Consider the following 13,369-nt stretch of genomic DNA (forward strand, 5'->3'; position numbering starts at 1 on the left):
CTGCCCTCCTCCGTTCCTCACACCAGAACAAGAGAGGATGCACCAGCTGTGTCCAGTAAGGACTCTGTACTTACGTCCACCGCCCCGGCCAGTGACGTAAGTCGGAGCAGCTGCTGGTCTGCTTTGGCGGCGACAGTAAAGGTGATGCTGTGTCAAAGCAGCAGATCTCTAATCGGATAGTGATAGCAAGCTCTATGGTTTACGAGGCGCGCGGTCTCGCCACGCCTCTGGGCATCAGAGCTCATTCCGCTAGGGCGGTCACCTCCTCGAAGGCTTTGTCCAAAGGGGTATCCTTGTAGGATGTGTGTGCTGCTGCAGGATGGTCTACGCCACACACAATCATTCGTTATTACAGCCTAGATATTCATTCCACCCTGGGCTCGAGTGTCTTGCAGTGACCCTCGGGCTTGGGTCTTTTTAAACAGGCCGTACCCTCGGTATGACGGAGTGGGTATTCCTGTTCCCATACTGTTATGCTAAATGCAATGTCAAAGTTCCCTTTGAAAGGGGATGTCGGGGTTACGCATGTAACCCTGTTTCCTGAGAAGGGAACGAGACAGCTAACCGTACGCTATAAACGAACTACACCACGGTCGCTCAGCTTCAACGTCACCATCACCAAGCTTCTGACAACTTCTCCAAACTTGATTTAAAACATTTTCCATAATACGGATTTCTCTGTGGATGACTCTTAATCCACATTTTTTGGGGGGGAATTGTGAGAACCAGTTTCAGGGCTCTACGGTAACAATTTCTTTACAATTACAAAATTACAAAAATTTAGGAGCACAGTCAAAAATTTTGGGGCAGGTTTGACGTTTAGCGTTTTTTTTAATTATTATTATTTTTTTAGAGATGGTAACGTTAATGTGCCACAATAAAACACACAAGTAGGCATGAGGAAACTTGAGCTTGTCAATTATGACAGAATTTAGGAACATAGTGTGAGCCATAACATATTAATTTACCGTCTGATAAACTAAATTTAATATTTTCAGTTAATTTTACAGACTGTATGCAAAAAACAACCGTTAACCTGTTCCACTTTGTAAACAAATACAAAAAACCTCAATGTTCAGTGTTTGAAGTCTGCACCTCTTAAATATATTTAAAGCTGCACTATTAGACATTTCCACTCTCAAACTGCTCTGTGTATATTGTGTATATATCTGAATAATCTCATATAGGATGTGATTGGGTGAGTTCATTTACCCGTCAGATGCAAAGCACTTTAGTTCATTACTGTTCATTACTGATGCTCCGATCCAGATACCAATCTTTTTTTGTTTAAACTTTAATCAGGAGGTCCGTCATGAACAGTTAAATGTAAGCTCTCTGCTCATGGTCACTGTTAATTGAATTAAAACAATAGCAATGAGAAATACTGTTGGTTAATTGATAAATAAACAAGCATAAAATATTTATTTTTAAATATCTTAAACAATAAAGAGTCCTAATTAAAAGTAGACTAACACAAAAATTATCCATATTAGGAAAAAGGCTAATAGCTTTCTAATGAAATAGTGAACTAAGCTTAATGTCAAATTGATATTAAATGCAACCCATAGTAATTAAACATTTTCATTTCTCATTTTATTTATATTTGATAAAGTTTTTATAATATCTATTTTTATATATTAAATGATTTATTTATAACTAAGCACATTTTCTGTCTTTACATTTTAGTAGTTTTATTTTTTTTTTATCAGTTGTTCCTTTTAGATCGGTTGCCCCAGTACAGTGCTGGGGGCTTAAATCAGAACATGGAAACTGGAATTGACTTTTCCAGTGATATCTGGTAAACCTGAGTTTAAATGGAGTCAGTGCTCTAGTATAGTTTTGTAGAAGGAGAGCTACAGTCTACTGTATGTGTACAGACTGTACAGTTGCTACTCTTGATTACGGTGAGGAATTATTTAATAAAGAAGTTTGAATTAAACTCATCTTGTAGCGTTAGCATTATTATCAATTTACTCCGCCCGACGCCGCTGTGTCTACAAGAGCAGGTCACAGTTTGTGAGATCGGGAAGTTGAAGCAGATGATGTACAGAGCTACTTGTCATCATAATGGATTCTCTGCAGTATTTACACACTTGTTCGGTTGACTGAGGTAATGAAAAGCAGTGTGAAAGTAACTGTTGCACGGTGTAGATGCATTTTGGACTTCCTGTAGTTTTTATCTCGATTGTATTATACAACTCCGAACAGGTCACTCGCACCGGTGCAAATAAATATTTATTCACAGTCGCACAAAGTACTTTTCAGTCGTAAATGCGAGTGAAATGGTCACACAGTAGAGCCCTGAGTTTATCTGCAAAGTTTTTTCCTGTTCGGCGTGATGAAGTTTAATGTCCCTGACAACCTCTGGAGTGTCATGATTTCCGAAGCGAAGCTAGCAGCTCGAGCGCTAAAATGCTAAATCCGTGTCCGGGTTTTGGCATTACAAAATTATGTCATCTCTGCACTGCTCTATGCTGATTGGCTGTAAGTTTAGGAAGCGCTTGATTTGATCTGCAGCTGAGTTTTCTATGAGCGGAGGACGAACTTTAAAATTAATATTGCAGTCGATCATGTTCATGTGATCGTGGGCAGTCAAAATCGTAATCTCGATCAATGTTAGATTAATTGTGCAGCCCTAGTCTCAGTGCTACACTCCAGGAAGAACATTACCTTGTGCTCCTCATACTTTACTGTTCCCATCTCTCGCAGCCTGTATCACTCTCTGTCATTTGCAGAAGTTGAGAAATGATCATGACCCGTGGCTATTTCTGCGGTTTTGTCAGGGGTTTGCCGATTCTGTGTGCTTTCAGTGACTACTGGGCTTGAAACGGAAGATGCTCCAAACACCTCAGTCAGCCACTTTTCTAAAAAGTTTGCCACATCCTTCCCTTCCACTTTCTCAGGGAGGTTGACTAAGCGGAGATTGCAGCGATGGTTGCGTTTCTCTAAATCATCCAATCCCGTGCTAAGTGTTCTCCAGTGTTTCAATATTATCCTCAGTTTCACTTATTCGGTGCTCAGATTCTGATAGTCTGCCACCAAATTCAGAGATGTCCTTTTTTATCTCTTGAATAGCATTCGGGACGCCTTTGAATTTGGAAGTAAAAAAGTTTTTCATGTCTGCGAGAGCCTTCATCACCTCATTTTGTTCCTCTTTGCTCACATTAACAACTTCCGTTAGCTTAGCGCTAACTTTGCTACCATCAGGTGCCTCCTTAATTTTATCCGGATTCTTTTTGGGATTCTACAATTTGCCATGACAAAAAAACTATACTCTTTGTGACCCCGGTCAAACTCAGAGACTACTTAGTCAGTTAAATGTCTTAAATCTAGAAAAAGTTATAAATCTAGAAATCTGCCTGTTTGTAGTAGGAGTGCTGAGTTGTGCGTCTATCTAGCTATCCGCCATGTTGTATCCCATCAGCCAGTCACTGATGCTGTGTATTCCCCCAAGTCTGTGTTGTTGTGCTATGTAGCAGCCTCTCTGAACATATTCCAGTCTTTCTGCCCAAAACAATCCTGAAGTGCTGAGATGGTTCCCTAAAACCAGGTTTCAGAATCGATTTGGCACGTTTCAGAAGTGGTCTGTATGCTGGGATTAGCATAACAGATTATAGCATAACTGATTTCACACTGGGTAGTTAGCTGTTGTCTGAGTAAGTCCAGTTTATTGTCAGGAGAGCGAACACTGGAGAGGAGAATGGATGGTAGAGCCATCTGTAACCCGCTCGTCAAGGGCGGGTCACTCACCGGGGTATTACAGCGTGTGATGACCGTAATGAGTAGTTGAGATACCTAGATGGTCGGAATTGGGCCAGATCAAAAGACTTTAGATTCACTCATTGGAGCCACGAGTTGGATGACGACAGTGAAGTAATACGCCAGACACACAAAGTAAATTAACTTCATATATTGTATAAAATAACCAATAGGAACAAATATAACAGGAAGGAAATAAAATAAATGAAAGAAATAACAAAGTAGAATCCCAAACTTATACACTACACAATTATCAGAAGAACACAGTATATGTACACTACACAATTATTAAGTTAACACAACATCTTTCAAACAAAGTGGTACTCAAATCAGATCACACTGAACTACTAACTTAACCAAACCCGGGTCTTGGTGAGACAGAGTTCACAGTCCCTCGGTTTACCGAGTACCGAGTCAGAGCAGTCTGAGTGTCCTCCTCCAAAGGAAACAAGTGTCAATGTGCACACAGTTCTACCTGATCCCTTGGGCCAAGGGAAAAATAAATCAAAGCTCTCGGGCGCAGTGTGCTGAAATTACAACCTCCTAGCTGCAATCAGGTTCTAGGTCAAGTGGGGTTGGCTCGCCATCCATTAATGGAACAGTTTCTCCGAGGTTATTCAGAATCTTCGTCAACGGGTCGGACTCCACCGTATCCGCGGTCAATCAAGATCTGAACTCAACATTTAAACCTGACCTACATGAGACAGGTAATGTGGTAAATGTGGTAAATGGTAAATGGTCTGCACTTATATAGCGCTTTTATCCAAAGCGCTTTACACTGTCTCATTCACCCATTCACACACACACTCACACACCAATGGTAGCAGAGCTGCCATGCAAGACGCTAACTTGCCATCGGGAGCAACTTGGGGTTCAGTGTCTTGCCCAAGGACACTTTGGCATGTGGAGTCACGTGGGCCAACCCTACGATTAGTGGACAACCCGCTCTACCACCTGAGCCACAGCCGCCCCTAGATAGGTCACATACAGTAGGTCACATAAAATTACATAACATCTAACTATTAACTGGAGTTAATATCAGTAACTCAGTAACCATATTCATAATACACTTAGTAATTTAACTGCGTGAATGTAGGGCATGAAAACTAGCTATCCGCTAATATTCACTAACATCAGTGTTTCAACAGTTACTAGGCCTCAAGGCGTAACAGTTGGTACACTCAATTTAACATTCGACATAAAATACAATTAAAACATACATCTCAACGGCGCCACTCCACTTACCAGTGGTAGCAGTCCTAAATACAGAATACCATGAAATATCCTGTTTTTATCAGTTAATATATACACAACTTATTAACAAAGATAAGGCACCTTAGCCGTTAGCTTACAGCTCACAGCTAGCATACAGCAACATGAGGCACCGTGGCTAGTGCCGTTTATACTGAGGTTAATAATCTAAAATGGCGGATGTCGCATATAAGTTGACGGATATAAACTCACCAGTGCAAGAGAACGGCACATTACTCTAGCATGCCTTCCAACTTAGACTCTTTCGTGGCACTCTACACTGTTGGTAATTTACACCCATAACAGCAGCATCAACATACCGCTATGATGCCTCAGTTACTACTGGCATCTCTTCCTGTCTCCCTCGCTAGGTGAGAGGTGGGTTCAGCCATCCCATTGGCTGGAATGTAGCAACTCTCACTCCTACAGGCTGATGTCCTAACAGCACCCTGACCTTGTGTTGGATGATACTAATATTCACTCGAGACATATGTATTTATTTAATCTATTTATATCCAAGTTTTACCCCTGGGTTATACATCCATTACTTTTTCAAGTAATATTTCAAAGAAAACTAAAATTAATCATAGAAATGTGAAGGTTATTGAGGAGAAGGATGAAAACAATGATGCAATGTAATGTAAAAAATTCTAAAGGGTTCACAAACTTTCAAGCACCACTGTTGGTGTCTCAGTAAGCTAGCCTTCTGGCTACCATGTGGAAAGAGCAAATTAAGTGATTGGGTGTTTCCTAAGGCCTTTCTGTGCCAACAATCAAGAGGACTGGGCACAATTTCTCCATAAAGTGCTCTGCCACTAACCTCACCCCTTCCAACTGGCCCTGTTCCTGTGGAATGCCAACCCCACAGACTCACCTGCTGTAGGTAACTGGTTCCCGCTGAGTGAACGGGTGTGGAAACAGGCCCACCAATGTCTAGAGCATGCAGCCCAAACAAACAATTAATTTATGTGTAAGTGTTGTGGAGAGACACCCAGCTACGAAGCAGGTGACCAGGTATGGCTTTCCACCGGAGACCTATGGGGCACAGAGAGAAGTCAGTTGTCGCACCAATACACTGGCCCATTTAAAGTTCTCCAGAAAATAAACAACATCACATACAAGGTGAAATTACCACGTTCCATCGTGCCATCAATCCATGTTTCCCCCTCCAGCACCCCTAGAAATTGAAGGTGAGCCAGCCTACTCTGTAAACAAGATGCTGGGTTCATGATGTCAGTTTACCATGAGATGGTAAATTTCGGTATCTGATTGACTGGTAAGGCTATGGGCCTGAGGAAAGATGCTGGTTGCTGGCCCAGGAGGTACTTGATCCCCTACTGTGTTGGGACTTTCATGCACACCACCCCAATCATCCAGGGCCAGGCCAGGAAGGCCCAGGAGAATAATCGCTCTGGACGGTAGCACTTCGGAGAGAATTTCTATCATGGTGTCCAGCTACACTTTCCAGAACTCGGTGCAGCCTACAAACATGGCCACCGAGAACTACAACACCCAGACTCTTGCATGGTCACACACCAGATTACTGATCACACACACCTGGACTCAATCACAATCACCACCACTCTCACAGTATAAATAGACTCTTAGTTCTCACACTAAATACAGTTTAGCATTTTAATTAATAACGCCGTACTTACCACTTTGAGTGAGCTGATATTATTCATAAACAAATAAATACGTGTGTAAGATTTTATGGGCGGGGCAAAAAGTGGACTCGCTGTTGTGCAGTTTTATCTATCGCACTGGCTCCAAATTTTGCACAATAGCGACTCCCATTTGAGCCAAAAAATAAAAAAATGCTTCCAAAATGCACAATGGGAGTGAAGGGTGCCATGTTGTCCACTCATATATACTGTCATGGGTTTGTACTTTGTGGATATCTGATGTCCTTTTAGTGCAGCGTCACAATGTCTCAACAGGTTTTCTACCATCAGATCATTAGATAATCTTCCTGTAACATGAATATTCATTTATTCATTTATTTATTATTCAGAAGGGAAAATATCTCAGGTCCATGGCCACACCTTTACTGCACCGAAGTACCAACGCAACATGACTGTAAACTTCACAAATGCAAATGACCAAAAACTGCAAGTTAAACGATTACATAAATACAGTGGCAGAGCAGGTGCTGAATTAAACCTGTACATATACACTGATCAGCCATAACTTTAAAACCACCTGCGTAATATTGTGTAGGTCCTCTTCGTTCCACCAAAACAGCTCTGACCCGTTGAGGCATGGACTCCACAAGACTTCTGATGGTGTGCTGTGGTATCTGGCACCTTGGGGTAAATAAAGTGTTTGAATTAATTTTTTTTTTTTTCTCTCTCTGAATAACTTTTGTCTTTAATTTATTTATTCATTTTCATATGATTCATTTACATGTGATTCATTTTCATATGATTCATTTACATGTGATTCATTTACGTATGATTCATTTACATGTGATTCATTTTCATGTGATTCATATTCAAGTAATTCATTTTCATGTGATTCGTTTACATGTGATTCATTTACATGTGATTCATTTACTAATTTGCTTCTCTTTAAATCCAGTTTTAGACTGTGATATTACAAAGGTCTTTCCAGATTATTACTTGCTACACTGTATGAGATAACCCCAATAAAATTGCCTGAATTCTATAATATAATTTGTTCACCATGTTAGGTTTAAATCCTCTAAAAACAGATTCGCAATTAAATAACATTACTTTGTTCCAATTCACAACCTTCAAAGCATTGGCATGTTCCGCTTACTCTCACAATCCACCAAACTCCCACACACCCAAAGTCTCCATAAACAAATGAGACAGCAGTGTATCCTACAAAAACCGAACGTTGTCCACAAAGTGAAAACAACTCGGAGAGTAAGCTGAACTAACCACCAAAATTACCAAGACAAAAAGTTCCAGTAAGAGAAAAAGCCCCTACCGACTTCAAGTCTGACAAACAGTCTGCGCACAATAACAAATATAATGTCCTTAACTTTTAAAGACTTGTAACGAATAATATAACAGTGTAGCACGTAAAGCCGAGGAGATAACACTAATACAATTAAATAAACAGAAACTCTAACCCAGTCAGAACATCAAAACAGAGAACCACATTAATACAGAAGTAAATTTTAAGAGGAGTGAGTCCACAAAATCTAGGCAGAGTAATGCAACGACAATATCTTCAATAAAAATCCGAATTCTGTAGAGCTGGAAGGCCGAGTGCAAAAATAAAAATAAAAGAGAAAAAGCCTCCGCTGTGTAGGTGATGCAGTTCACCCCGATATCAAGAGTTTAACGTAGTCTCCTGCTTCCTCCGCTGAAATAAAGTCCTTCTGAACACCGTTATATGTAATGCGAAGCCGAGCTGGGTGAAGTATTCCATAGCGAGCGCCCTCAATACCACGAAGTTGACGCCGAACCTCGTTAAACGCGGCCCGGGCCCGGGCTGTCTTGGCCGTGTAGTCAGGAAAAACGGAGATGGTCAAATCCCACGCTTTAATCCGCTGGAGCTCTCTCGCACGGCGTAAAATGTCAACATAGTCACTGTGATAGTGGAATCTGCACACAATAGCTCGTGGTCGTTCACCAGGCTTGGGCTTCGGCTGAAGGGTCCGGTGGGACCGGTCCAAAACCGGCTCCTTCTCCAGACCAAACGCCTTTTTTAACAAGGCCACTACAGCAGCAGTGGTACATGTGTCAGCGCCCTCTGGAACTCTGACTATCCTAACGTTATTGCGCCGTGACCTCGACTCCAAATCCTCACATTTATTCTCTAATTGAGTCATGGGGGCAGTGAGAGACTCGATAGTAGTCTTCATATGAACTATGTCATCGGTGCAACCGGAGAGCGCGTGCTCCATTTCCCCAACAGTACCTTTCAGTGTTGATATGGTAGCCTCGGTAGCAACTTTATCACTAGCCATCTGTGTTGTCACGGCCTGCAGGTCAAGCTGGATAGTAAACAGCGCTTCCCCGAGAGTCTTCTGGAGCTCCTGGAGCTCCTTTTTAAAAATATCGGCGATGTCCTTCCTCAGTAAAACCAGCAGCTCAAGCCTGAGTTCGGCGAAATCAGGGTCACCTCTCGGCGACGCGGATACGGGGGGAGAAGGGGACTCGCTCGCGGCGCGCACACTAGGCCTCAGTCATGTCTGAATGCTACCACGGGTTTTCATGTTCTTTCCAGACATTTTAACGTACCACAAAGTTAAAAGTGCAAACAAGGAAACAGAATAGAATAAGTCAAAATATATTGTATGACCGAAAAGCGCAAATTAATTACAATTTTAATCGAAATCAGCAGGAGCCTCCAACTTCGCGTCCTACTCCATCGAATTCCGAATTCCGAAGCTGAATTAATTTTAATTGAATTGAATTGAAAAAGTAACATCCACATGAATACCAGGACCCAAGGTTTCCCAGCAGAACATTGCCCAGAGCATCACACTGCCTCCGCCGGCTTGACTTCTTCCCATAATGCATCCTGGTGCCATCTTTACTCCAGGTAAGCAACGCACACAAACCCGGCTGTCCACATGATGTAAAAGAAAACCTGATTCATCAGATCAGGCCTCCTTCTTCCATTGCTCCATGGTCCAGTTCTGATGCTCATGTGCCCATTGTAGGAGCTTTCGGTGGTGGACAGGGGGTCAGCATGGGCACTCTGACCGGTCTGCAGCTATGCAGCTCCATACGCAGCAAGCTGTGATGCTCTGTGTGTTCTGACTCCTTTCTGCAGAGCCAGCATTAACTTTTTCAGCAGTTTGTGCTGCAGTAGATCTTCTGTGGGATCGAACCAGACGGGCTAGCCTTCGCTCTTCACACATGTCAATGAGGCATTGGTTGGGTTGTCCTTCCTTGTCTAAAACTGTATTTTAAAGGTCTTTATTTGTAAAGGTCATTTATTTATTTATCCCAGAGCAGTGGTAGCTCAGTGGTTAAGATATTGGACTACTGATCAGAAGATCAGATTCCAGCACTTCCAAACTGCCAATGCTGGGACCTTGAGCAAGGCCCTTAACCCTCAACTGCTCAGATATATAAATGAGATAAATTTAAGCAGAATAGGGCATCTTCCAAATGCTGTGAACATAAAAGTAAATGTTATGTGACTCTTTTTAAAGTTCATACAGGCTATAATGCTGAATCAGCGTTTTCCATGAAGGATCATTTAACACTGTCAATGTCCCAGGAGTCTCATGATGCTACACAAACAATCACTAAATATATATATATATATATACATTATGAGTAGTAGGTTTTTATTTCTTTTTATTTGTGATACTTTATTTTATATATGTATGTGTATTTAATCTTTCTCAAATGTTATAAATGAGATTGAGTTTGATGTACTGCAGGTCTTTAATTTAATTTGAGATGAGGTTTTAACCCTATGTATTTTTAGCTTAGTGGATTGCATTATTTAATTATCATTTTCCTGTACAGTATAATGAAATCAGTTTAGATTTTATTTATTTATTTATTTATACTGGTTATTATGCAGGCATTCAATAAAAATGCCTGCAAAGCTTCCCTGCTTCAAACTAATGAAATAGAAAGAAATAATTAATAGTCCAGTTTCTTTATCCTCACCAAAAATATCCTGAGTCATGATTAACATACTGATTTATTGTCTGTGTAATACAACAGTTCAGGTATAAAACTGCCGCGTCACGATTCACTCAGCGGGAAAAAAACGTTAACTGACTTCCGTGCGTCAGCAGTTGTTGGTCGGGATTGGCCAGTCTGACTTTACCCCGCCTACTGCATAGTTAAATTCTCCTGATTGGCTGTTTCCAGTTGCGTCACTGGCACAGTGAGAATAAATAAGAGGCGTTCGGTTCCGTCAACAGAAAGAAAGAGACAGGAAAGAGGTTCTTGCTTCAACAGTGATTGAACGGAACGTCTTCGGCTCATTCTATTTATTAAGCTGCATTTAAATTAAAGTTTATTTTTGCACTTTCCGTTTGTTTAAGAAAACGTTAAAACCAGCCGAAATGGAGACTTCTCAGATTCGTCAGAACTACCACCGCGACTGCGAGGCCGCCATTAACAAGATGATTAACATGGAGCTTTTCGCCTCCTACACCTACACCTCCATGGTAAGGAGCTCCGAGTGTGTGCAGACGTGGTGGTGTTGGAGGTGGACTGCAGACTGAGTGGGTATGAGATGTGTTCGTGTGCTTTATAGTTCAGTTTGTTTACATGATTATTTGAACACAGGCCTACTACTTCACTCGCGATGACGTCGCGCTGGAGGGTTTCGCGCATTTCTTCAAAGAGAACAGTCATGAGGAGCGCGAGCACGCGGAGAAGTTTATGTCCTTCCAGAACAAGAGAGGCGGCCGCATTTTCCTCCAGGACGTCAAGGTAAATCTACACCTGCATTATTTATACTTAACATACTTTATTCTCTCTCTCTTACGCGTACACATTTTATTAACGGCTTTACAGCACAATTACTATATGGGAATGTGTGGCTGTAAATTTTTTTTAATTATTGGTGTCCATATCAAATTTGGTGAATACATGCTGAAATGTTTAGCCTCACTTCAGTAAACAGAACTGTCATTATGTTTGTCTTTGCTCCAACAGCATGTAAATACATGGTATCAGATCTGATGGAAAATGAGTGGCATCATCCATCCCTTATTTATACAAGAACATCCTTCAGTTCACTTTATGAAATGTTAGAATCATGTGTTATGGAGTCAGCCATGCCCTTCATGAATGGCTGTTGGAATGAAGACGAACATGATGAGAATTGTTTACTGTAGCTTACTGTAGTGAAGCTAAACTTTCCAGCTTGAATTATATAAACTGTGACTTAAGTTCACTTCCAGCAGAACTACTCACTACAATGGTCCTGTTTTTTTTTTTTTGTAAAGTGTTTACACATTTTATGCACATGTATTTAACTACTGGATTATATTTGTGGGTGTAAAGGCCTGTACTTGAACCTGAACTACATGGCTCTAACACTACTTCTCATGATTCTGTGTTTAATAACAGCAATGCATCTGGAGCAGTGTTTAATAATGTACTACCATGAACCACTACATGGTGGTGCTGATTCCTCCAAGTGTCTATTTTTATTGAGAATAAATCTTTGAAAACAAATGCAGATGAAAAGATAAAACACATGCACACAACAGAGGAAAGGAGATGGTGTTACTTTCTGAGTTGATGCCCCAGTGTAGCTTTATAAGTGGGGTGTTTTGTTTTGTTTTGGGTTTTTTTTTTTTTTTTTTGGAGTAACTTTGGTCCTCAAATGAACATGGCTGCACATGACTGCTTCCTGCTGTACAGATTTAAACTTGCCTGAGATCTGATCATGAGTCTGACCCGAAGAGGCACTGTTTGTAATGTGTGCTATAAGCAGAGGTGTTTGTGCTTCTTAAGAAACCGGAGCGTGATGAGTGGGGCAATGGACTGGAGGCCATGCAGTGTGCTCTGCAGATGGAGAAGACTGTGAACCAGGCTCTGCTTGACCTGCACAAACTTGCCACTGATAAAGCAGATCCTCATGTGAGTTAAAGCTTATGTTGAAAGACAATGTATATGAAACTGATCACGATTCCGGTTTGCTGTTTAGGATGTGATTGCTGTTATTTCCTATGCTTTCTTCTTCATTGTCCATCAGCTGTGTGACTTCCTGGAGACTCACTACCTGAACAAGCAGGTGGAGACCATAAAGAAACTGGGTGACCACATCACCAACCTCACCAAGATGGATGCTGCCAAAAACCGTATGGCCGAGTACCTGTTTGATAAACACACCCTGGGAGAAAAGAGTTAAAACTGCCTCCACGCAAATCAGCAGAACCTCCACCGTTAAACCTAAGAGTTAGTGTGCAGTAACATGTGTAGACCTGCAGCATGAAATAGATTATGGAGTAGAAACCGGAGTAGTTTGATGTCTGTCCTGTCTGTAATCTCTGACTATCCTTATGTGGAGGATAAAACACTAAAAATTAAATGAATAAACATTTTGAGCTGGACATGGTGAGTTTGTTTTTTTGTCTCCAGATTGCAGCATTCTACTAATCATGCATTAATAATCATACACACATGCCATTTCATTGAGGTTAAATTGTCTGACAGTCTTATATAGGTGTAAGGCAGGGGTGTTCAATCTTATCCGGTAAGGGCCGATGTGGTTGTAGGTTTCCATCCCAACCAAGCAGAAGGTACACTTTAGTATATTGAAAGCCAAGATCAACTGATTAAACAGATTGAACCAGGTATGGCTCCTGCTTGGTTGGAATGAAAACCTGCACCCACACCAGCCCTTTGCAGATGAGATTAGACACTCCTGGTGTAAGGTATTTAACCCTATTATT

General features: G+C 41.3%; 1 protein-coding gene across 1 annotated transcript; it reads left to right on the forward strand.

The window, feature by feature from the left end:
- Positions 1 to 10,840: 10,840 nt before the first annotated feature.
- Positions 10,841 to 13,048, forward strand: LOC128604488 (ferritin, middle subunit). Its single transcript, XM_053619659.1, has 4 exons — positions 10,841 to 11,128; positions 11,250 to 11,396; positions 12,429 to 12,554; positions 12,670 to 13,048. Exons 1-4 carry the CDS (start codon positions 11,024 to 11,026, stop codon positions 12,823 to 12,825), a joined length of 534 nt encoding a protein of 177 aa, XP_053475634.1. The 5' UTR covers positions 10,841 to 11,023; the 3' UTR covers positions 12,826 to 13,048.
- The last annotated feature ends 321 nt before the right edge of the window (positions 13,049 to 13,369 follow it).

The sequence above is a fragment of the Ictalurus furcatus genome, chromosome 2 (assembly GCF_023375685.1).
Source record: "Ictalurus furcatus strain D&B chromosome 2, Billie_1.0, whole genome shotgun sequence".
Lineage (NCBI taxonomy): Eukaryota > Metazoa > Chordata > Actinopteri > Siluriformes > Ictaluridae > Ictalurus > Ictalurus furcatus.

Bases quoted from the DNA above. Each gene is read 5' to 3' on its own strand.
- LOC128604488 (XM_053619659.1), top strand. From the start codon at position 11,024: ATGGAGACTTCTCAGATTCGTCAGAACTACCACCGCGACTGCGAGGCC. The intron at 11,129-11,249 runs GTAAGGAGCTCC...ATTTGAACACAG, and splicing joins CCTACACCTACACCTCCATG to GCCTACTACTTCACTCGCGA. The intron at 12,555-12,669 runs GTGAGTTAAAGC...ATTGTCCATCAG, and splicing joins CTGATAAAGCAGATCCTCAT to CTGTGTGACTTCCTGGAGAC.